This window comes from Heterodontus francisci, chromosome X (genome assembly GCF_036365525.1).
Source record: "Heterodontus francisci isolate sHetFra1 chromosome X, sHetFra1.hap1, whole genome shotgun sequence".
NCBI lineage: Eukaryota > Metazoa > Chordata > Chondrichthyes > Heterodontiformes > Heterodontidae > Heterodontus > Heterodontus francisci.
The window spans coordinates 3821920-3847809 of NC_090421.1; the positions used below are offsets into that span (position 1 = coordinate 3821920).

Sequence of the window (25890 nt, forward strand, 5' to 3'; positions counted from 1 at the left end):
GTATTCATGAGTTAGGTGAGGGAACTAAATGTAACATTTCCAGGTTTGCAGATGACACAAAGCTGGGGGGTAAAGTGAGCTGTGAGGCGGATGCAAAGAGGCTCCAATGTGATTTGGACAAGTTGGGTGAGTGGGCAAAAGCATAGCAGATGCAGTATAATGTGGATAAACCACTTTGGTCGTAAAAACAGAAAGGCAGATTATCTGAATGGTGATAGATTGGGAAAGGGGGAGGTGCAACGAGACCTGGGTGTCCTTGTACACCAGTCACTGAAAGCAAGCATTCAGGTGCAGCAAGCAATTAGGAAGGTGAATGGTATGTTGGCCTTCATTGCAGGAGGATTTGAGTACAGGAGCAAGGATGTCTTACTGCAGTTATACAGGGCCTTGGTGAGACCACATCTGGAATATTGTGTGCAGTTTTGGTCTCCTTATCTGAGGAAGGATGTTCTTGCCATGGAGGGAGTGCAAAGAAGATTTATTAGGCTGATTCCTGGGATGGCAGGATTGACGTATGAGGAGAGATTGGGTCGACTAGGCCTATATTCACTGAGTTTAGAAGAATGAGAGGGGATTTCATAGAAACCTATAAAATTCTAACAGGACTAGACAGGCTAGATGCAGGGAGGATGTTCCCAATGGCTGGGGAGTCCAGAACCAGGGGTCACAGTCTAAGGATACGGGATATGCCATTTAGAGCCGAGATGAGGAGAAATTTCTTAATTCTGAGGGTGGTGAACTTGTGGAATTCTCTACTGCAGAAGGCAGTGGAGGCCAAATCATTAAATATATTCAAGAAGGAGATAGATATATTTCTTAATGCCTAAGGGATCAAGGGATATGGGGAGAAAGCAGGAACAGGGTACTGAATTAGACCATCTGCCATGATCTTTTTTGAATGGTGGAGCAGGCCCGAAGGGCCGACTCCTGCTCCTATTTTCTATGTTCCTGGTATAGAGAGAGAACAAGGGTAATAATATTTCCACAATATTTAATCCCTTTTTATTGTGGCTCTTGCCACAGAATCGTGCTTCTGCAGGACACAGGATTCAGGCTCCACTTTGGCTTTGAATAGCTTCTCATGTATACTCTGACAAAGCAGGTATAAATGACCAACTGGAGCTTATTATCTTCAAGCTCTGTCTTTTTCCCAGGCAAAGAACATCTGCATTATTTTCATTCAGATGATCTTGGCACACTAACACAAATTTCAACACATTTGAAAGTTTGTCAAATTAACTTTTGCTTCATGCATTTCCATGAAGATGCTGTTCCTTTAAGACTACTGCAGATACCAACTCCTGTACAGCAACTCAAACCTGCAGAGCATAGATGTTGACATCTTAATCCATTTCCCCTATGGGTTTCAGCCTAGTGTTTCAGAACCCATTGTTCAATTGAAGTTTCTTTTCGTTTTGTTGTCCAAATTGATAACCTTTCACTGCTCAGTAGGTTGATGCATTTGAAAGGAACTCAAAACAGATACAGTTTCTGAAAAATTGTATTTTTTTTTTTACTGGAACTATAGAGCTTATCTTTCAGGCAAACACTTGGACACCTTGCTTTCTATCCTGAGGTGCAAAGCTGTGTTTTAGTTATATATGGCCATCTTGTAAACAGCTGTGACCAAATTACATTTGTGGATTTGTATCAGACATAAATATTTCTGTGATTTGAAGTTTTCAAGAAACCATAGATTTGAATGAGTGGCGGTGCAAAATACCATGGCTGAGTTTCCACTCTGTTGTGCTGGTTCATTTACTGCAATTCAACCAAAACCATCACAAAAGATCATGGAATTTTCAACAGTTTCCCTGGTCTTTTGTGCTAGTTTAAAAAAAAAAATGCTAGAAGCTGGCCGCACCTCCCAGAGCGAATTAATCACTATTGAGTTTCCGCTAATTGTACTGATTTGCAGGCCTTTGAGGAGGCTTTAAAATAAAGGGGGTTTTTAGGCACAAAGGCATTGAGGCATGTTTTAAAAGCTTTTGAATATAATTTTTTTATTTTAGTAAGAAACTGACTACTGTACACCAGTATAGCAAATCTTTCTATATAATTTTTAAAAGTCATTTTCAGTTATTTAAAATCAAGTTACTCACAGGTGGTGGACTAGACACTGATTAAAATGCTTATTTTTTTTGTAATGAACCCATTTTCAGCTGTATTAATCAAACTGCAACAAGTTAGCACTCTTTAAAAATATCAAAAGCAAAATTTTTAGAAAAAAATTACATTCTAAAATACTGCCAGATTGCACAGGTTCATGGCAGATTTTACGTTTGGGATATGCAAATGAGTTTGAACAGAAACTCTAGGGAGACAAAAAAAAATCACTTCTCAAAACTGCTGCAATTTGCGCCTGGATCACTGATTGCACTCAAAGCGGAAACTCCACCCCAATCTCTCGCCAGAAAAACAATTGCTGTTCTCTGTTTCAGTACAACATTGCAGACAGCCTCTGTTTAGTGCAAAGTAATCTTGAGCTTGGCGCAATGGTAGCACACTTGTGTTTAGACAAGAAAGTTGTGGGTTCAAACCCCACACAAGGACATAAGCATGTAATCTAAGTTGATGCAGTGTAGTACTGAGGGAGTGCTACATTATTAGAGATGATCTTGTGGTGTGAAGCTGAATCTTTTTCCCTTGCCTCTGCTCTCGCCCATAATACTGTAGCTTTTCCCTTGCAGCCCTAATTATTTCCGCCATGATATCCATCTCTTTCTTCTTTGACACCCTTCCTGGTCCAGTAACCTGATCACTCAACTAATTCACCTTGGCCAAATGCTCTCTGACAACTTTGAAGAATTTAGCCAATCCACAAAGCCCACAGGATACCAAAATAAAATTGAGTGTTCAAATGAATGCACATATATTTTAAAGGGCCATTAATGGGTGGCAATTATCTTTCCTCCCCAATATCACCCTCAGGTACCCACCCCCTCTAGTATTCATCCCATCATTCTCGATTTAGCAGCAGCGATAATTAATTAATAAAAAAAAAATTAACCTTAAACTAAATAACTTTTTTTTCTTTGCCTTAGCTCATAGCTATAGAAATCTCACAATGTGTAATAAAATTTCCAATTTTCTGAATTAATATCAGGTTTTGCATGAAGCACATCCTGATTACACAGCATAACCCCAAGGCAGGGAAGAAGAGACAACAAGCAGGTAATGGATAGATGGTGATGCCATTTTAATAGTTGGAAAGGCTTCAAGTTACCTTTTCAGCTGTTTGATACCAGGACTTGAGCATGTAATTTAGGCCAACATGCCAGTGCTATACTGAGGGAGCTGCATTGTCTGAAATGCTTTCCTTCTGATGAGATATTAAATTAAGTCCCTGTTCTGGTGATTTCACATTGATGCTCAAGATTCCTGGTACTAGTCAAAGAAGAGCAGGGAGTTCTCCCAGTGTCTGGATCAACATTCCTCTTGCTGTTTGTGGGCAATATCTGGCACAGTGTTTGCCTACGTAGCAATTACTGCACGATATGAAGCACACTGAAATGTTTTCATGTGAATAGTACATATTAGTGTGATATAATAAACTTCAAAGGAAAGAATGAATTTATATAGCACTTTGTCACACTTTTGAGACATTCCAAAGCACGTTGTATCCAATGAATTACTGTTGAGATGTAGTTACTGTTGTCAAACACAGCAGTCAATTTGCACACAACAAATCCCGCAAATTGCAAATGAGATGAATGACCTGGTTAATGATATTTTGGCACTGTGGGTTGAGAAAAGCATGCTGACTTGGGCACCAGCAGATCTCCCTGCCCTCCTCTGATAATGACGTTTAAGAGGCATCTTGACAAATACATGAATAGGAAGGGAATAGAGGGATACGGTCCCCGGAAGTGCAGAAGGTTTTAGTTTAGGCAGGCATCAAGATCGGCGCAGGCTTGGAGGGCCAAATGGCCTGTCCAGAAATATCCAGAAATTAGCTGCTTATGCACAGTGATGTATTCAATTAACCTTCTGAGCTTCTGAAAATCCATTTGAACACAAAATAGAAATCCATCTGTAACAGGTCAATGCTTAAATAGGGAATAATGAAAAGAATGAATGTTAATTATTTTGTAACTGGATGATGCAATTAAGTGGAAGTTGTCAGAAGTGCATTGGAAAGTGTGGTAAATCTCAGTTGTGGTTCTTGCTCCACTGATCTGCCACCGTATGGAGTGGAGGAACTTTTCTGTTGCCATTTTGAATGTGGCCTGAGGGAAACTAATGGTTTAACATCCCAACTGTCTGCAGCCTGGTTCACATTTCCTGACTGGCTAGATGCGGTAGACCAAGCTTTTCTTTTTCCTTAAGAGCACTTCTTGGCCCTGGGTTACTTTTGTACTCTGTATAAATCCCCGTTCCCCTGTTCACTGTGATGGCATTGAAGGAGAGACAGTTACCTCAGGCAGCTTGCCAGCACTTCATGCTAGTTAGGTAGGGAAGCAGGTCATCTGCCTGTGTTATGGCCACAGAGGGGGGTTAGAGAAGGGGGAATTGGAGAAATGGTAAACATTATACATATTTAAAAAGTGTTTTTAAAAATGCAATTTTATTTTAAATTCATGGGAGTATTTTTCAATGGGCTGCAGATTATTTTAACCTTTTTTTCTGGTGTGCTATTCCCAATCTGAAGTGAACATTTTAATATGGATGCTGTGTTTATGTATGTGGGCGCAGCATATTGTGATTTGCTCAGCAAGGTCAGATTGATTCATCAGCACAGGTTGCATCGCTTGGTTTGAGCCCTGTGGAGATTGGTGAGTACATGGATTCTGCATTGAGCAGACGTGACTCCACTGCTGCTAAGCTGATTACTTAATGCACCAGCTATTTGATTGTGTTCTGAATGGTGCCTTTCACTAATGGACAGGTGAAATTATCCTTTTTATAGATGTTGCACCAAACACCGAAGTAACAGGCTCTCACACTTGTGTCTTGCACACCAGAGGACAAGCACTTTTCATGATTAGTACGTCATAGATGATTCACACACAGTCGTGATTTATTGTGTTTATATGCATTTTATTTACAGTGTGTCTCTAATTTATCAAATATTTATATGGAGCTAGCAGTTGTGTATTGAACAAGATGCAAGCCATCTATTAAGCAGGAAACCTTCTGCTTTGCTATATTTTGTTTTTGTATATTGAGTGATCATGGGTGTTGTATGGTTGTGAAGAAATCGCAACCAACCTTTTGTTTTCTTCATTTGGTCATTACTAGACAGAGAGGTCTGGCGGCAGTACAGTAGTCAACCCTACAGGAATTATTAGTCTCCAGAATACTGTTGTGAACAGCCCAGGAGAAAAATCATAGGGGCATTAAAAAATGTGTTTTAAAAGATTTTGTTTTGAACGCTTTTGGTTATAATAACATCAGCCATGGGGAAAAACGGCTGTTTGACTCAGTGAAAAATCATCCAATCGGGTAATGGGTCGATTCGCTTTCCGATTGGTATAGGAATGTGATGGTCCATGAGGATGGACGTGTCGGGCAACCAACGTCAAGAGTGTGAGGGCGGGATATTTGTAGAGAGCAGTAATGTGCTGAAACCTTCAGGTGCCATTATTTCCGTTGCTGTATACGAAGAAAAAATGTTTTCTGCAACGTTATCACAGTTTTCCTTCGGGTGGTTGACTGGATCCTAGGAACAGTGTCAGTATTTCCAGGGGTTCTCCCATGCAGCAAAGTTTGAACGTTAACACTGTAAATAAGATGTTTCAGCTAATTCCAACAGCCATGGTCTTCCACTTGCCAATAAAGAGCACGAAAGAGTTAAGGGGTGGGTGAAGAATGGCTGTATGAAACGTCCCAGTGGACTGGGTCGGCTCGGCTGTACGGAAAAAAGAAAATATACAAAGGAATACTGGAAATCTAAGAGATGATGATGGAAAGATACAGCAGGTCAATCACTGTCGAATGGGTTTGTTCCTATTTATTGCTGTGTTCTTTTGGGTTCCCATGTAAAATGCTGCTTATACTTACTGATATTTGTTCAAATGTGGAAGTTTTCTTTGTAACTCGTTGGGTGAACCACCACAACAAACCAAGGAGGTTTTGGGTTCAGTCCATGGCCTGAGTGAGTGAGAACCACAGCTCATCTCAACTTGGATGGTGGGAAGGGCGTTACAGTTGACTTCTGTATCTCTGGGCTGGGAGTTGGGACTGTTGAAGATAATTCAGTAACCACTTGGGAAAATGTCTGTGACGCTGAACAAGGACAGAATTGGGGTCCACTGTGGCACTTCACTGGTCAGATAGCTTCCTGATGCTCTCCATCTGGGTTTACGCATGAAGAATAGTCCCTTGGGTAAAGTGACCAGCACCTGTGGAATTGTTTCCTAGCATGCATCAGCTCCTTCAGGAGAGGTGAAAGGGAAAAAAATTTTCATCTCCACACAATATATGTGAATTGTGAAACTATTAATGTTCACAAACAAATCATATTACCAGGTTTACAAATCAAACTGCACAATCTGAGATCTGTATAACAGCAAGCTCAAAGTGACAGGATCATCTTTTGTTCAGACAGTTTATTTACATACGGACATACGAATTAGGAGAACTAGTAGGCCACTCGGCCCCTCAAGCCTGCTCCGCTATTCAATAAGTTCATGGCTGAACTGATTATTCCACATCTCCACCTAACCCCAATAACCTTTCACCCGCTTATTTATCAAGAATCTATCTACCTCTGCCTTAAAAATATTCAAAGACTCTGCTTCTTCTTTTGAGGAAGAGAATTCCAAAGACTCACGACCCTCAGAGAAAAAAATTCTCCTTATCTTTCTTAAATGGGCGACCCCTTATTTTTAAACAGTGACCCCTAGTTCTAGATTCTCCCACAAGGGGAAAAATCCTTTCCACATCCACCCTGTCAAGACCCCTCAGGATCTTATATGTTTTAATCAAGTCACCTCTTACTCTTCTAAATTCCAGCTGATACAAGCCTAGCCTGTCCAATCTTTCCTCATAAGACAGCCTGCCCATTCCAGATATTAGTCTAGTAAACCTTCTCTGTACTGCCTCCAATGCATTTACATCCTTCCTTAAATAAGGAGACCAATACTGTACACAGTACTCCAGATGTGGTCTCACCAATGCCCTATATAGCTGAAGCATAACCTCCCTATTTTTAGAGTCCATAGAGTCATACAGCACAGAAACAGGCCCTTCGGCCCAACGCGTCTGCGCGGACCATCAAGCAGCTATCCAATATAATCCCATTTACCCGCACTTGGCCCATAGCCTTGTATGCTATGGCATTTCAAGAGCTCATCTAAATACCTCTTAAATGTTGTGAGGGTTCACGCCTCCACACTTCAGGCAGTGTGTTCCAGATTCCAACCACACTCTGGGTGAAATTTTTTTTCTTCAATTCCCCCCTAAACCTCCTGCCCCTTACCTTAAATCTATGCCCCCTGGTTATTGACCCCTCTGCTAATGGAAAAAGTTTCTTCCTATCTAACCTATCAATGTCCCTCATCATTTTGTATACCTCAATCAGGTCCCCCCTCAGCCTTCTCTGCTCTAAGGAAAACAACCCCAGCCTATCCAGTCTCTCTTCATAGCTGAAATGCTCCAGCCCAGGCAATGTCCTGGTGAATCTCCTCTGCACCCTGTCCAGTGTAATCACATCCTTCCTATAATGTGGTGACCAGAACTGTACACAGTACTCCAGTTGTGGCCTAACCAGTGTTTTATACAGCTCCATCATAACCTCCATGCTCTTATATTCTATGCCTTGGCTAATAAAGGCAAGTATCCCATATGCCTTCCTAACCACCTTTATCTACCTGTGATGCATGCCTTCAGTGATCTATGGACAAGTACACCAAGGTCCCTCTGACCCTCTGTACTTCCCAGGATCCTACCATCCATTGTATAGTCCCTTGCCTTATTAGTCCTCCCAAAATGCATCACCTCACACTTCTCAGGATTAAATTCCATTTGCCACTGCTCCGCCCATCTTACCTGCCCATCTATATCGTCCTGTAATCTAAGGCTTTCCTCCTCACTATTTACGACACTACCAATTTTCATGTCATCTGTAAACTTACTGATCATACCTCCTATATTCACATCTAAATCATTAATGTACACTACAAACAGCAAGAGTCCCAGCACCGATCCCTGCAGTATACCACTGGTCACAGGCCTCCATTTGCAAAAACAACTCTCGACCATCACCCTCTGCCTCCTTCCACTAAGCCAATTTTGGATCCAATTTGCCAAATTACCCTGGATCCCATGGGCTCTTACCTTCTTAACCAATCTCCCATGTGCGACCTTATCAAAAGCCTTACTGAAGTCCATGTAGACTACATCAACTGCTTTACCCTCATCTACACATCTAGTCACCTCCTTGAAAAATTCAGTCAAGTTTGTCAGACATGATGTCCCCTGACAAAGCCATGCTGACTATCCCTGATCAATCCCTGCCTCTCCAAGTGGAGAATAATCCTGTCCCTCAGAATGTTTTCCACTAGTTTCCCTCCCACTGATGTTAGACTCACTGGCCTGTAATTACCTGGTTTATCCCTGCTACCTTTCTTGAATAACGGTACTGAATTTGCTGTCCTCCAGTCCTCTGGTACCTCTCCTGTGGCCAGAGAGGATTTGAAAATTTGTGTCAGAGCCCCTGCTATCTCCTCCCTTGCCTCACACAGCAGCCTGGGATGCATCTCATCTGGGCCTGGGGATTTCTCCACTTTTAAGCCTGCTAAAACCGCTAATACTTCCTCCCTTTCAATGCTAACTTGTTCAAGTATATCACAATCCCCCTCCCTGATCTCTACACCGACATCGTCCTTCACCATAGTGAACACAGATGAAAAGTAATCATTTAAAACTTCACCTACGTCCTCCGGCTCCACCCACAGACTGCCACTTTGGTCCCTAATGGGCCCTACTCTTTCCCTGGTTATCCTCTTGCCTTTAACGTACTTATAAAACGCCTTGGGATTTTCCTTTATCTTGTCTGCCAGTGTTTTTTCATGCCCCTCTTCACTGTCCTAATTACTTTTTTAAGTACCTCCCTACACTTTCTATACTCCTAGTGCCTCCACTGTTTTCAGTGCTCTGAATCTGCTATAAGCCTCTTTTTTTTTTTTTCCCTTATCCAATCCTCTATATCCTTTGACATCCAGGGGTCCCTGGACTTGTTGGTCCTACCCTTCACCTTTACGGGAACATGTTGGACCTGAACACTCTCTCTTTCCTTTCTGAATGACTCCCACTGGTCTGATGTAGACTTTCCTACAAGAAGCTGCTCCCAGTCCACATTGGCCAGATCTTGTTTTATCATATTGAAATCTGCCTTCCCACAATTCAATATTGTATTCAATTCCCCTTGCGATAAATGATAACATTCTATTAGCTTTCCTAATTACGTGCTGTACCTGCATACTAACCTTTTGTAATTCATGCACTAGGACAGCCAGATCCCTCGGCATCTCAGAGCTCTGCAATCTCTCACCATTGAGATCATATGCTTTTTTAAATTCATTCTTCCAAAGTGGACAATTTCACACTTTCCCACATTATACTCCATTTGCCAGGTCTTTGCCCACTCACTTAACCTATCTATATCCCTTTGTAGCCTCCTTATGTCCGCTTCACAAGTTACTTTCCTACCTATCTTTGTGTCATCAGCAAATTTAGCAACCGTAACTTATTTGTAAGGTACGCATAGAATCGCACATTGGAAAATAAGCTCCCAGGAATTCATATTGAAATAACTTAAAAATGTGAAATTGTGTTCATTTCCCTCGTGGGATTGGCTGTTCAGAGATGAAGCTAGTTCTTCAGCGCTCATCAATCACTAAACCTGTAGCAATTGGAGGCTGTAACAAATTAATGACCTCTTTGCTGCTGGAATGGGTAGTGCAGTGGGTTAGATCACCAGTTCTTGCACCTCTGAGACTTGCCTTGACTGAATGAAAGTTCCTGTTATTTAGTAGCTATGAGAGATCTATGCCTTTTACCCAAATCATCATCATGAGCCCATATCCAAAACGGCCTTTGATTTTGCACTGAGGGCAGTCTCAATAAGAGGAATGGCTGGTGCAGGAAATGCCCACTGGTGTGTAATGGGGTTGTTTTATATCGAGACACAAAATATGATGGTCTTCTGCTGTATGTGGCGCAGGTCTGGCCCATACCCCACTCCTGCGCCATGGCGGTCACCCAAGCCATTTTCCACTTTAGCTGGAGATGCAAAAGGGACTTGGTCCGGAGGGACACGATGTTCAAACCTCTGGATAAGAGTGGAAAAAATGTACCCAACATTGCCCTCATCCTGATGACCACCTTCGTGTGCGGCTGCATCAAGCTGTGCGTAGAGCCCCAGTAAGCAAACACCAAGTGTCACTACGTGTTGCGAAGGATGGGTCTGGTCACATTGCCGCGGAACGCTCCATCCAGTTGGACCGTGCCGTACCACCTATCCTTTGTGGAAAAGTTTCTGCGGAAAAAAACCTTTGACCACAAATCCATCAGGCAGTGGTCTGCACGGAATGTCCTCAAGGCCCTATGGGATAAGGAGATGGTGGATCCTGTCGGATGATTCCCCGAGCAGACTGCCAAAGTCATTTGGCAGAGTGCCTCATCACCAGAACTTTCAAACAAGCACCAAGACGTAGCTTGGATGGTGGTGAGAAGGGCCCTCCCTGTCGGATCCTTCCTGCACACCCGGAGTCTCACCCCCTCTGCACACTGCCCTCGAGGTGGCTGTGGTGGGGAAGAGACGGTTGCCCACCTCCTTCTGGAATGTGTCTTTGCAAAGCAGGTGTGAAAAGAGATGCAGTGGTTTTTGTCGAGTTTCATCCCGAGCAGCTCTGTAACACAGGAGTCTGTGCTCTACGGGCTGTTCCCAGGGACGCACACCGAGATGAACATCAGCTGCTGCTGGAGGACCATCAATTCAGTGAAAGACGCTCTTTGGTCTGCCCGAAACCTGACCAACTGTTGCTGACTGGCACATTCCACGGTCCAGGACTACGTGCTGAGGGGCGCACTAAAGCTTGGGGCAGCCGCTGCAAAGGCTCAATGGGGAAAGACCACAGTGTAAGGTCCTCCTGCCATAGTGAACTGAGGGGCTGGACATATGGGAAACCCCCTCGGGCTGTATACACCAAATATGGGTTTGCTGTAAAATGTACCTGGCATGTAAAATGGAATGGAAGGGTTGTGAGGCAACTCACTCCTGTATTGAAGAAAACTGATCTCCTTTGCACTTTTTGTAATGTCAATTTGGTGCTGTTTTGAACTGTTTTGTAATGTATTTTTTTTTACAGATTTTTATGAATAAAGTATATTTTTGGAAAAAAAAATCTTCCATTCCCCTGCACAAAAATTCACCAAACCTAGAAATTAAAAACTTTAAATTAAATGTAAAGACTTTTAAAGTCAGTTTTTATTGCTGATGGGCTTTTTTTTTAGGAGTACTTTTTAAGATTTTATTTTTAGCATCGACTATCAAGGGAAAAATTACATTTCCCCTCCCATCTGCAAAAAAAGGATAAATTTGGAGACCGTTTAAAAAATTTTTTATTTTGATCACAAAACCTCAAACAAACGAGCAAGAAACTTAATGAAGCACGGTTAAATGACAGTCCACAATTATTTACACCGTTCACATTCCATATTAATGGGCCTCAATAACTGCTCCAATAGGAACGTAATGTAAATTTCCATGATCACAATGTTGAACTATTTTAGCAGTAAAATACAGTCCATCGACAAATACTATAAATGTGCGCTGGAAAGTGTTGACTGCTTAAATGTTTAAAGTCACATCACTATCATAGTATCACAAAGCACAAATATACAGAATCACAGAATCATTACAGTGCAGAAGGAGGCCATTCGGCCCATCGTGTCTGCACCGGCTCTCCAAAAGAGCAATTTACTCAATTCCATTCCCCTGCCTTCTCCCCTTAACCCTGCACATTTTTCATTTTCATATAACAGTCTAATTCTCTTTTGAATGCTTCAATTGAACCTACCTCCACCACACTGTCAGGCAGTACATTCCAGACCTTAATCACTCTCTGCGTGAAAAAGTTTTTCCTCCTGTCATTTTTGCTTCTCTTACCAATTACTTCAATCTGTGCCCTCTTGTTCTCGATCCTTTCACAAATGAAAACTGTTTTTCTCTATCTACTCTGTCCAGACCCCTCATGATTTTGAATACCTCTATCAAATCACCTCTTGGCCTTCTCCAAGGAAAACAGTCCTAACTTCTCATCAATCTTCATAACTGAAGTTCCTCATCCCTGGAACCATTCTTGTGAATCTTTTCTGTAAACTCTCCAATGCCCTCACATCTTTCCTAAAGTGCGGCGCCTAGAACTGGATGCAATACTCCAGCTGAGGCCGAGCTAGCATCTTATACAAGTTCAACATAACTTCCTTGCTCTTGTACTCTATGCCCCTATTAATAAATCGCAGGATACTGTCCGCTTTATTAACTGCTCTCTCAACCTGTCCTGCCACCTTCAATGACTTATACACATATACACCCAGGTCCCTCTGCTCCTGCACCCCCTTTAGAATTGTACCCTTTCTTCCTACCAAAATGAATCACTTCACATTTCTCTGCATTGAACTTCATCTGCCACCTGTCTGCCCATTCCACCAACTTGTCTATGTCCTTTTGAAGTTCGACACAATCCTCCTCACAGTTCATCGTATCATTGACAAACTTTGAAATTGTGCCTGTACACCAAGGTCTAGGTCATTAATAAATATCGAGAAAAGCAAGAGTCTCAACACTGATCCCTCGGGAACTCCACTACAAACCTTCCTCCAGCCCGAAAAACATCCATTAACCACTACTCTTTGTTTCCTGTCACTCAGCCAATTCCATATCCATGTTACTACTGTCCTTTTTATTCCATGAGTTACAAGTTTGCTTACAAGTCTGTTGTGTGGCGCTGTATCAAATGCCTTTTGAAAGTCCATGTACACCACATCAACAGCATTGCCCTCATCAGTCCTCTCTGTTACCTCCTCAAAAAAAACTCCAGCAAGTTAGTTGAACATGATTTTCCCTTAAGAAATCCATGCTGGCTTTCCTTAATTAACCTGCATTTGTCCATGTGACTGTTAATTTTGTCCCTAATTATTATTTCTAGAGGTTTCTCCACCACTGAAGTTAAATTGACTGGCCTGTAGTTGCTGGGCTTATCCTTGGATCCTTTTTTTGAACAAGGGTGTAACGTTTGCAATTCTCCAATCCTCTGGCACCACCCCCAAGTCTAAGGAAGACTGAAAAATTATGGCCAATGCTTCCGTGATTTCCACCCTCACTTCCCTCAGTATCCTTGGATGCATCTCATCCGGTCTTGGTGCTTTATCTACTTTAAGTACAGACAGCCTATCCTCTTTATCAATTTTAAACCCTTCTAGTATCTGAATTACCTCGTCTTTCACCATTGCCTGGGTTGTAACGTCTTCCTTGGTAAAGACAGATGCAAAGTATTCATTTAATACCTCAGCTATGCTCTCTGCCTCCATTTGTAAAACCCCTTTATGGTCCCTAATAGGCCGCACTCCTCCTTTTACTGCTCTTTTACTATTTATATGTCTATAGAAAACTTTGGGATTTCCTGTTAATGCTAGCTGCCAGTCTATTTCATGCCCTCTCTTTGCTTTTCTTCTTGCCTTTTCACTTTCCCTCTGGACCTTCTATATTCAGCTTGGTTCTCAATAGTATTTTCTACCTGGCATCTGTCATGAGCACATTTTTTCTTCTTTATCTTAATCTCTACCTCTTTTGTCATCCAGGGAGCTCTGGATTTGTTTGCCCTACCTTTTCCCTTCAAGGGAACATGCCTTGAATGTGCCCGAACAATCTCTTCTTTGAAGGTAGCCCATTGTTCAGCTACTGGTTTTCCTGCCAGCTTTTGACTCCAGTCTGTTCGCCCCAGCTCCAGTCTTACCCCATTGAAGTTTGCTTTCCCCTAGTTAATTATTCTTACTCTGGATTGTTTCTTTGTCCTTTTCCATAGTCAGCCTAAACCTTATGATACAATGATCACTATCCCCTAAATGCTCTCCTACTGATACTTGGCCCACCTCATTCCCAAGAACCAGGTAAAGTAGTGCCTCCTTTCTCGTTGGACTAGCAACATACTGCTTTGGAAAATTTTCCTGAACACACTCTAGAAACTCTTGCCCCTCACTGCCCTTTACACTACTATTGTCCCAGTCTATGTTTGGATAATTAAAGTCCCCCATTATAACTACCCTATAATTTTTGCACCTCTGTAATTTCCTTACAAATTTGTTCCTCCACGTCCTTCCTACCAGCTGGTGACCAATAGACAACACCGAGCAATGTAACCGCACCTTTTTTGTTCCGTGGCTCTAGCCAAATTGATTCTGTCCTCGACCCCTCTGGGACATCCTTTTTCTTCAGCACTGCAATGCTCTCCTTAATCAATACCACCACCCCTCCCCCTCTTTTTCCATTTCCTATCTTTCCTGAACACCTTGTATCCAGGAATATTTAACACCCAGCCTTCCCCTTCTTTGAGCCAGGTCTCTGTTATAGCCACAACATCATATTTCCTCATGGCAATCTGCGCCTGTACCTCACCAATCTTATTAACCACACTCTGTGCATTCACATACATGCACATTAACCCTGATTCAGACTTTATTACTTTCTCCCTTACTCTGACCCCACCTAATAACTGACTATTCCCTACTCTCATGCTATCTATCTCTCCTACTATTCTGTGCACCTTGGTATTCCTCTCTGATATTTGCTCCTGGTTCCCATATCCCTGACAAGTTACCAGTTTTGCTTCCCTCCAATCTGAGCTCCCTCTCAGGTTTCCATCTCCTTGCCAATAGAGTTTAAACCCTCCCCAACAGTACTAGCACATCTCCTTGCAAGGATATTAGTCCCAGTCCTGCTAAGATGCAACCCGTCCATCTTGTACAGGTCCCACCTGCCCAGAACTAGTCCTAATGCCTCAGAAATCTGATGCCCTCCCCGCTACTCCAGTTCTCCAGCCACGTGTTCAATTCTCCTTTTCCAATGGTCACTCGCACCTGGGACTGGGAGTAATCCTGAGATTACTGCTTTTGAGGTTCTCCTTTTTAATCTCCTTCCTAGTTCCCTAAAATCTGCTTTCAGGACCTCATCCCCCTTCCTACCTCTGTCATTGGTGCCAACATGGACCATGACCTCTAGCTGTTCACCCGCCCCCAGAAGAATGTCCTATAGCCATTCCGTGACATCCTTGACCCTGGCACCAGAAGGCAACACACTATCCTGGAGTCCCGTCTACGGCTGCAGAAACGCCTGTCTGTTCCCCTAACTAACAAATCCCCTATCACTACTGTTCTTCCACTCTTCTTCCTCCCCTTCTGTGCTGCTGAGCCACCTGTGGTGCCACAAACTTGGTTCTGATTGCTCTCCTCTGAGGAACCATCACCCTCACCAGTATCCAAACTGGAAAACTGATTTGCAAGCGAGATCATCTCAGGGGACTCCTGCACTACCTTTCTAATTCTCTTGCACTGCCTGGCGGTCACCCATTCCCTATCTGCCTGCATGCTCCTAACCTGTGGTGTGATCACCTTCCTAAACATGCTATCCATGTAGTTCTGTGCCTCGCTGATGCACCACAGTGACTCCAACCGCCGCTTGAGTTCTGAAACCTGAACCTCCAGCTTCTGCAGCTGGTGACACTTCCTGCAGATGTTTTTGTCTAGGACACATGGTACGTCCATGATTTCCCATATACCACAGGCTGTACATTCCACTCGGCCAAGCTGCCCTGCTGTACCTTAACTTTACAAACTATTATAAGTAGAATAGCTTACCAGTTACTCACCAACCTGCTCCTTCCACTGTGCTGAAGCAAGAACCAATTACTGGAGAGAGAAAAAAGGAGCACCTCCTTCCCCTTCACCAAACTCGCCACTCACCAAACTCGTATCCCCAAACTCAGCTTGCAATCTGCACTTCGTTTTTACAATTGATGCTAAAATTTAATTCTGCAGTATGTACTATTAGCAATACGTTGTGCTCACTATGCAGTGTATCCCCTTTAAGAAGAAAAAATTATATTGCTATAATTATCGAGGCTCATTGCGTGCATCCTGATGGTATGGATTCGATGTGTGCACTTCCCTGGACCTGATTTTGGTAAGGAAAAAGAAAGGAAACTGCAAGATTTGTTTCTCGCAAATTTGCAAAATTTTATTGCCCCTAAAAAGTTATTTGTGGAGATTGGGATTGTACTTTGGTAAAACATTAAAAAGCCTCAATCATCATCTGTAATACTGAAGAGTTATCTGTTAAAGGTTTGTTGCAGTGAGGGACCACTGAACTTGGGTGTAGCAGATGAAGCTTCCCTATGAACAATGCACTATTTTGAGATGATTAACAGGTCTATTATTTAAAAAGATATAGGGCTGGATTTTACGTAGGTGGCCAGAGCCACGCCACCGGGCCCAAAAATTGGGGGTGACCCCGCTTTGGCAGGACCCGGGGCCGATTTTGCCGGTAGCCAATTAAGTGGCTGCTGTCGGGACTGCCAACCCTATTAAGGAAGGCAGCCCGTCCCCATAAGCTGCCGGCCGAATCCGACGGCTGGCAGCTCAGCAGCGCCACTGCTGGGGCTGTACTTGGAGGATGAGGGCTCATTGATGGCTATGCGCCCTCAAAGTTAGGTAAGCGAGGCGCCGGGGTCAGTCCGAGAGGCCCTGGGTCGGGGGGCGCGTGGAAATCGTGGCAGGCAGGTGGTGCTGTTGCCGCCGATAGGCCAAGAAATGAGGCTCCCTACCCCAGACCCTGCTGGGAGGTGGCAGTCTCTCCACGTAGTGGTGGGCCCCCAGCAACTGGTAATATGCCTGCGGAGGTGAGAAGAGGCCCTTAGTTGGCCAATTAAGTGACTCAATTGGGCCCCGCCACTGGCGATATGGCATGGTGGCAGGAAGGCGATAGGCATGCTGATGCCTTCCTGCCTCCTAGTCTGTCCCCAAAGGGCTGGTAAAATTCTGTGTGTTTGTGTGTGGTGAAGTTAAATTTGGCATCTGATGATTTGACCAGTTTTCTTTTTTGTCCCTCTGGGTTGAAGGGGTTTAGGTGGGGGCTCTGCCGGGGGAACAGCAGGGATGGGAAACAGTGATTGATTTGCATGAAACGTGATCATCGAAGACAACAGTGAGAGAACGGCTGAATAGATCAACAACAGCAGTGGTGTTATGATAAACAGAGGGCCAGGGAGAGGAGGTTGGGAGTTTGAGAATATGAAGGAGCTGGGCGGCAAAGGGTAGGGGAGTTGTGGGTGGTCAAGGAGATGACGGAGGAGTCGGACATTGTCTTGTTGGTGATTAGAATGGCCCCTGAGAAATATTAGGTCAAAGGATTGGCTAAGTGTTAGGGGAGAATAGGAAGGCGGTGATGTTGAAAGACTGGGAACTAGGGAAGGTTAGATGTAGGTTACAGTCACTGAGGATGAGGAGTTGCTCAGTGCAGAGGCTAAGGGAAGATCTATTAGTAAGGAAGTAGACATGGGCTTGGGAGGGCAGTAAATGATGAAGATTTTGAATGAGAAACTTGAAAGATCAATGACGCTGAAGTGCTCAAAGGTGCAGGCAGTGCTGATTCTGTATAGCACAGTCTTTGCCCCTGGTGATGATTTAAAGAATGCAGTATACATGTGCAATGATGTTATGCTGGACTGACTAGGATCAGCCTTCCAGCAAAGGAAACCAGGGACATGCGATCAGCACTTCTGTGACTTTGTAGTGAGCCAATCATTTATTCAATGTTGCTTGAAAGTGCACTGTGCCTACCGACTGAACCTAATTAAATTCTTAACTAATGCCTGCATAATTGTAAGCAAAACAAGATTAATTGCACAATCTGCAGATGAACATGACATTGTTTCTAGGGCTGGAATCAAGCTATCTTCTTTTTGATGGCTTGTCCAGCAATTGCCTGATTTGAAGGTTAATTGTTTTCACCTTCAGAACCTTTGGCTGATATCACCAGAAATTAACATCTTTATTCTACCAATACTCTCATTGCTCATTTGTGTTTTATTCCGGTCATAATTGAGCGAATTCTACCGATAGATATCTGAAAGATTTCTTTTGTATGCTTGTGGAAGGAGAGAGTTGGGGAAACTGCATAGGATTATTAAACAAATATTTGAAGCTAAGTCAAAGGCTTCCCTGATGGCTCAGTGAATTGTGAAAAGTTTAAGCAACAGCTGTTGGAGCAAATGAGAGAAAAATGGAAAGATAAAAGCAGCCATTTTCCTGTCTTCCTTGGGGGGGCAACAAAATATTTATAAGAATTTCACCTTTGAGGAAGATCATCTGTGTCTCGCATTCCCTTTAGGGTTGCAATATCACTCACACTTATGATTAGATCCAGTATTGGATTCTCCTTCCACAAATTTGAAATTTGTGTAGACTGGAATGCTGTCACTCAACCTTTGGGAAGTGATGCACAAGTGAATGTATTATCTGAGGAAGATTACAAGAGATTACAGCATAGACCTACATTGCAGCAGGCCAAGATGAAAGTGACAGAATACAGTCACAATTGAAGACATAAAGTACCAGTTATTTGTAGAAGTACTAGTTCTGAGTGCTTGTGAGAAATTCAAATGTTATGAAAAGGAGACATGATAGACAAAATGCCACTGGATATGAAACAGCTATACAGGAATGAAGAACCAATTTCAAGCTGGCTTATTTGTCAAGAATAGAATGAATCAGGATCTCTGAACAAGTAACCCCAAAAATAAACCATTTGCACTCTGGGTGGGGTGGGGAGCAGGGGGTTAAAATGAAACAGAGGACAAGTGGTGTTACGTCTCCTGGTTGTCTTCTGGTTCCCATCTGGTTGGTTGGTTGGCATCCTTCCATCTATGAAAGATGATGGACACACAGCAAACAATCCATTTAGGTGGGATGTCTTCTCTTGGTGCACCTTTGCTGATGGCTGTGAAGGCTAATCTTTGAGAGGCAGGTTCTGCTACAAGTGCTGCACATGAAGCTGCCAAGTGACACTGAGTTGTCTTTGACATTGGTGCCTGTTGCCAAGCTGCTATAGCAAATGGGCATCATGGTAGTGTCGCCCCGTCCACAGGATGTGTCGCCATTTCCCTCTTTCACCAGCTAGTGACTCCCAGGTGCGATAGTAGACATTTAGAGCCTTCATGTCACACTTGCAAGCATCCTTGAAGTGGAGCTTTGGGCGCCCCAGTGGTCGTCTGGTCCCGGCTATCTCACCATACAGAAGGTCCTTGGGTATGTGACCGTCTTCCATCCTGCGGACATGTCCGATTCACCAAAACCAATAGAAATAATCACACTTTAGACTTCGAAATGCTGGAGCTCTTTGTTTATTCATTCAGCTTCCATGCTGACTGGTAGGGACTGCTTAGAGCAGTGTCATGTTACACATCACATGACTGCAGCGCAGCAGTGAATGTGCCCCACCCCCCCTCCTTGGAACACACTTGGCCATAACAATTAGTTCCTAGCTCTACAAATAATATAACAATATATAACAAGAGGTCAGAAAGTAAGTGGAAAAACCAATAGAATGGATGAAATCACTAATAATTGATGAGAAAAATGGTAAATTAAGAATTTGCCTGGACCTCAAATGTACTGTCACAATTCTCAAAACCTATTGAGACTGTCACTTCTTCAGGCTCACTGACTGGTGTGCTGTTTGAAAACTGAAATTCTAATGTGTCTCCTCCCTATTCTGAGATCCATCTATCACTGCTCTAGCTGACATCAACTAAATCAGCACAAAGCAGAGATCAAACATGGTGGCAGCTTCCTGTTTGCAATGACTTAGCATTGCAAAATATGGCCAATAAAGGAACAGTCATGTTGTGGCCTGTCAAGACTGTTAATCAGCTTGCAAACCCTTCCACTAATTCATACTACTTTCCAAGGGAAGAGTGTGAAGATACAAAAACGACCATAGCGCTGCTGGTGATATGCCTTTGGAATGGAATAGCAGACAATGGTTGAAGCTATTTTATGTTCTGTCACTTCATATTTAGATGCTTATTCCAAAGATGCAATATAATAGCGCATGACATCTTTGTCCTTGTTCAGCTTCTTGTGGGCAATTTCTGCTCAAGCGAAAAAGGGGTTTAAAGTTTTGTTCAATATTCCTCCTCCCCCTACCCCCCCCACCCCAGTGAATTTCCAATTAACTTTGTTTTATTCATTCATGGGATGTGAGCGTTGCTGGCAAGGCCAGCACTTGTTGTCTATTCCGAATTGTCCTGGAGAAGGTGGTTTTGTGACCTGTCTTCTTGAACTGCTGCAGTCCATATAGTGTAAGTACACCCGCAATACTCCTGGGGAGTGAGTTCCAGGATTTTGACCCAGTGACAGTGGATAGGGGATGGTGATATATTTCCAAGTTAGAATAGTCTGTGACTTGGGGAACTTGCAAATAGTGGTGTTCCCATGCGTCTGCTGCCCTTGTTCTTCTAGGTTAGGGGTGTCCAACCTTTTTGCGTGGGGGAGCAACATGACAATTTTTGTCTTGAGTCAGTGAGACAATTTCGGAAAGAAAAAGGCATTAAAAATTTATCTTACTATTAATCAAAACAACAACAAATGTGCATTTTTGTGAAGAAGCTTTAAATGAGAAGACTAATTTATTGACTTACTATCTCATCACTATGTTGGACACTGATTTAAGTGAGACACCTGGCATTTTCTTTTGCTTGCACAAGTAGTCAATGTCTGCCCGCACACTACTTGTAGCAATGCGCAGTATTCCAGATAAATGTCCATTTGTCAGGAGTGATCATGATCACTCTCTCTCTCCCTCCCTCTTCTCTTTTATTCTCTCTTTCTCTTTTCCCTCTCTCTCTTTGACCCCCCACCCCCCCCCCCCCACCTCTGTCTCTGCTCCCTCCCCATCTCTCTCTCACTCTCTCTTACAGTTAGAGAGTGGGAACGCTCAACAGAGCAGCTTGTGTGGTTGGTTAGTTTTCTAAAAAATCACAGTGCCAGTTTCACAGCTGACAGGCGCTGGGAGCAGGAACAGCAGTTTCCGAATTTTGGACAGATTTGGGGTTTTTAGGCGGGCTTTAAAAAAAAAAGTCTGAACTTGCTGGAAAACCCTGAATCTGTCAGAAGTTTGAAGACCGCTGTTGCTGCTCCCAGCACCTGTCAGCTGTGAAACTGACATTGCGATTTTTTTTTTTTCTCAAAAGTCGTTCTGGAAGTAGAAGCCAATGGGAAGTTTCTCAACTCTGAAGTTACCAGTCACGGACCTCAAAATTTTTTTTTATCATGGACGCGTTGCCAACCCTTGGCGAAGTTGAGGAATGGCTGGGTCCAGTTTACATCCGCGGGCCGGATGGAAACCTTTGGTGGGCCGTTTGTTGGACAACCCTGCTCTAGGTGATAGAGGTCATTGGTTTGGAAGGTGCTGTCGAAGGAGGCTTGGCGACTTGCTGCAGTGCATCTTGTAGATGTCATCCTAATTCAATGTTAAGTATGTCTTTACCTAGCACAGGATGTGTTGAAAATGTATTTTGTGAAAGAATATCGAAATAGAATTTTTTAAAAATCCAATTACCGTGGGTCAATTCAGTCCAAACACATGGTTGAAAAGCATTGTCAAATATTTAGCCTTGCAAAATACAATATACTGAAAAGTTAATGATACTGATGGTGTTATGTTTGTGTGTGTATATATGTGCGTGTGTGTGTAGAATTAAGTAATACAGATGGAAGAGTCAACAGCACTTGTTTTAGATCTGAGGTGCAATGCTAGTATATCTTTATCCATCTTTGTGGATGTGACAGTCCTAACTCATTACCAGTACAGGGTGAAATAGATTTTTTAAATTCCTATTTTCCTGTGCTCATCAAAATGAGAAATGTTTCCGCTGGAGAGTGGAACACTGCTCCCCTTCATGATGTTAGGTTCTCCCAAGTCAGGAGAACCTTATGCAGAATAAAGCTCCCTCTATCCTGGCCTCACAATGTTCCTTCATTCCAACTTTGCAGCACCATGTACTGCACAAATGAATTTTTCCAATTTCCCCCAAATGCCATCTTTATGGTCTTGAGACTTTCAATTTACTGCCAGATTAAGGACTCTTTTTTTTTTTTTGAGTTGCAAACATTTATTTGACTCCAGTAAGAACTGTCCATATTCATTTCACTTAGGACTCTTAGAACCCATAGGAACAGGAGGGGCGGGTTGGGGGAGTGGTGGGGGGTTGGTGTGTGCATTTCGCTCCTTGTGCCTGTTCCGCCATTCATTGAGACTGTGGCTGACCTGCGACCTAACTCCAATACCTGCCTTTGCCCCATATCTTTAATACCTGTGGTTAGCAAAATTCTATCAATCTCAGTTTAAAAACTAGCAATAGATCTAGCATCAGTTGCCATTTGCAAAAGAGTGTTCCAAACTCCTACCACTCTTTGCGTGAAGAAGTGTTCCCTCATTTCACTCTTGAAAGGTCTGGCTCTAATTTTTAGCCTATGTTTCCTCGTCATGAACTCCCCAATTAGTGGAAATAGTTTATCCCAATCTGTTCCCCTTAACATCTAAAACTTCGATCAAATCACCCCTTTACCTTCCAAATTCCAGGGAATACAACAACCCTAACACAGGCAAAATACTGTGGATGCTGGAAATCTGAAATAAAAATAGAAAATGCTGGAAGTACTCAGCAGATCTGGCAGCATTTGTGGAGACAGAAACAAAGTTAATGTTTCAGGTCGATGACCTTTCATCAGAACCCTAATTTATTTAATCTCTCCTCGTAATTTAACCTTTGGAGTCCATGTTTCATTATAGTAAATCTGTGCTATATTTCCTCCAAGGCCTGTATATTCTTCCTAAGGTGTGGTGCCCAGAATAAAGAGAGAATATTTTTTTATCCCCTCAGTCTTTCAGCTCAAGGACCTGGACTGGAATCCAGTTCTCAGAGGTGAAAAGGCAGTTGCGAATCCACTTCAGCACCCACTCCACACTGTGGATTGATAAAAGCGATCTGAAAGAGAAAAAAATGCGATCATTGATGCATATCCAAAAGCCTACATAGATGGGGAATTGTAAGAGCATAATAAACATTGTAAAATGCAATGAAAAACAATTGCTAGAATTGGACAGAAGAGTGTTTGAAAATGGCTGAGAGCTACTTCAAACCTGACTTCTACAATAGTTATTGCCCCATTGACCATGGGAAATACATTTTTTTTGTCCGTTTTGTACATAGTATTACCTGCTAAGCCAGACCTGTTAATGTGATTCTGGGATCGTGTGCAGCTTGCCTTACTGACATCTAACCTATTTTCTGGTCTTAATAAGCTGTTTTTACTCAACAATGTCCACCACTCCATCTGAACTTGGCTGGACAAAGAGAGCTAGGATGTTCTTTCAGTGATTCAGACATTTAGGGGGGTGGGGGGTGCATGTTGAAAAGTATGTTGGGGATGGCTGTTGCATTAAGTAGTACACATTGACATTTATTTACCAGCAATGTTGTGATTTAATACATTATTTTCTGTATTTCCAGCAGAGGCATGATGAAGAGGCTGTGGTAGACCAAGGTGGAACGAGTTCAATACTCAACATTCACTATGAAAAAGAGGAGCTGGAAGGTATGTGTGTGCATGTGATATTTTACAAATCACTGACACTCCTAACCACTTAGAAATGTTGTTTCCTAACCTCTCACGCCAACTGTCAATGAGCAAAGAAGTACCTGGACTACATGTTGTTCATTGGCGGGCATTCCATTCCCACAGCACTTCAATGTGAGCTGTTATTCTAGAAATGTTTTGATGGTGCCTTTTGTCAATCACTTCTGTGCTTTAATGGCTGAGAAGCAGTTTGGGTCATCCTTGGGTTATCAAAGGTGCTATATAAATGTTAAGTTCTTTCTTTGTCTACCAAAACTATTAGACTAATGCTTCATGTATCTCAAATGCATTCGCAATATAATAGTAAATGCCACTAGAATAGAGTAGTAGCCATTCCTGAACTTTTTATTATGGCTGTGCTAATGCTAATGTTTTTAATATAGTCACTGCCCAGTAGATAATGCTAGGATTAAAATATTGCTTAAGTCAAAATAAAATGTGGAGGAATAAAAATTTGCACCTAAACTCCAGACTTCCATTATACAAAGGTTCAGCTTTGAAAAATTCCATAAATCTGGAATCTGAGATCTGCTTTATGTAAGTTAACCAAGGCAAATGTTGTCCCTGGAGGTGCTGCAATGCCTCCACTGGGGGAGAATGTAATTACATTGTGACAAATTTACATAGGCAATTTCCATTACAATTGTGGACATAGTAATTTATAATGGAAAAGGTTGACAGGAAGTGCTCAGGGATATAAGATTTATGATGTTTTTATGTTGCTCAAGGTGCAGTGCATCAGTGTTAGTTTTGTACTTTTTTTATTCCCACTGTCAGCATCAAGCAATGCCCTGTCAGGTTAGACAGTGTTTAAAAACTGAATTGTATCTTTTGTGCAGTCGGGTAAATCCCTAAATTCTTGTATTACATTAAAACCTTTCATTAGGAATCACCATGGTTTGGGAAAAGTCTCTTGGTAGGTATCTTTTTTTTCCTTATTCATTCTTGGGGTATGAGCGTCTCTGGTAAGGACAGCATTTATTGCCCATCCCTAATTGTCCTTGAGAAGATGGTGGTGAGTTGCCTTCTTGAATTGCTGCAGTCCATGTGGTGGAGGTACACCCACAGTGCTTTTTTTTCTGTAGTGGTTTGATACAACTGAGGGCAGTTAAGAGTCAGCCTGAGTCACTTGTATGCCAAACCAGGTAAGGATGGAAAATTTACTCCCCTGAAGGACATTATGGGTTTTCATGACAATCTGTTCATTTCATGATCATTATTAATGAGACTAGCATTTTATTCCGGATTTATCAATTAAATTTAAATTCCCTCAGCTGCCGTGGTGGGATTTAAGCATTAATCCAGCCCTCTGGATTACTAGTCCAGTAACATTACCACTATGCTACTGTCCCGCTTAACCTAGGTTCAGTTATACAGAGGTACTTGCCTCCCTGTTGAGAGTGCTTCATTGAGGCTCCACCCCTTCACCAACACCACAGCAGTCTGCAGGTTTTCAGTTCAGTTTTGTGTTTTGTTGATTCTATTTGCTCAAAGTTTTAAAATTCTGTTGCTAGCTGGTAGACATTAAAGTTGAGCATTTGTTTCCAAGTTGTCATGGAAATGGGATATGTTAACTCTTGGCCAGTCAGGATGACAGGGGATTGGTTCAGCTTGGGAGTTTTTGTATCCATCATCACCCAGTTAAATGAGGCTCCAGCAATGTAAAATGATCTTGATGATTATTCAGGAGTATGTGAGGATTTATAGTTCTGACTGAAACAAATTTGGGAAATGGGGGATTTAATTGATGCTTAAATATATATTCACTTTAACGTGCTTAAAAAGCTAATGCAGGTCTGAAAGAGTTAATGTGTCAAGAACTAGGGCTATTGTAAGTACTGGTGGCCAGAAGACAATCTACGTTGTGGACAGGGGGTGCATTTATGAAATCAGGAAGTTGTTCCCTCTGTTCTGTGAAAAGAGGACATTACAGCCCATTAGGTAATTGATCCTTTTGTGCCAGCTGTATGACTAATACTCCTCACCTGAGATATTTTTAACTTTCCCTATAGCTTCCTATCCCTGTCTGAGTCAGACAAACTGGGCTCTGGTTAGCACTACCTTGTGAGTCACATAATGCTAAATTTGAAATGAAGGACCTGGGGCAAGTCATTAGAAAACTTGAGTATGATCATATCATGACCATTATGAACGAATGCCAGTTTGAGAGGTGCTGTTTCTGTTTTT

At 42.6% G+C, this 25890-nt stretch overlaps 1 protein-coding gene across 4 annotated transcripts in view; it reads left to right on the forward strand.

Annotated features, from left to right (window-relative positions):
• LOC137358611 (electroneutral sodium bicarbonate exchanger 1-like) overlaps window positions 1–25890 on the forward strand; it is a 238280-nt gene that overhangs the window by 67990 nt on the left and 144400 nt on the right. For 3 of the 4 annotated variants that reach the window (XM_068024677.1, XM_068024674.1, XM_068024676.1), the window contains exon 2: window positions 23577–23661. In XM_068024677.1, coding sequence (XP_067880778.1) covers window positions 23577–23661 — 85 coding nt within the window. The remainder of the gene's footprint in view (window positions 1–23576; window positions 23662–25890) is intronic. The other variant, XM_068024675.1, reaches the window with a different exon arrangement.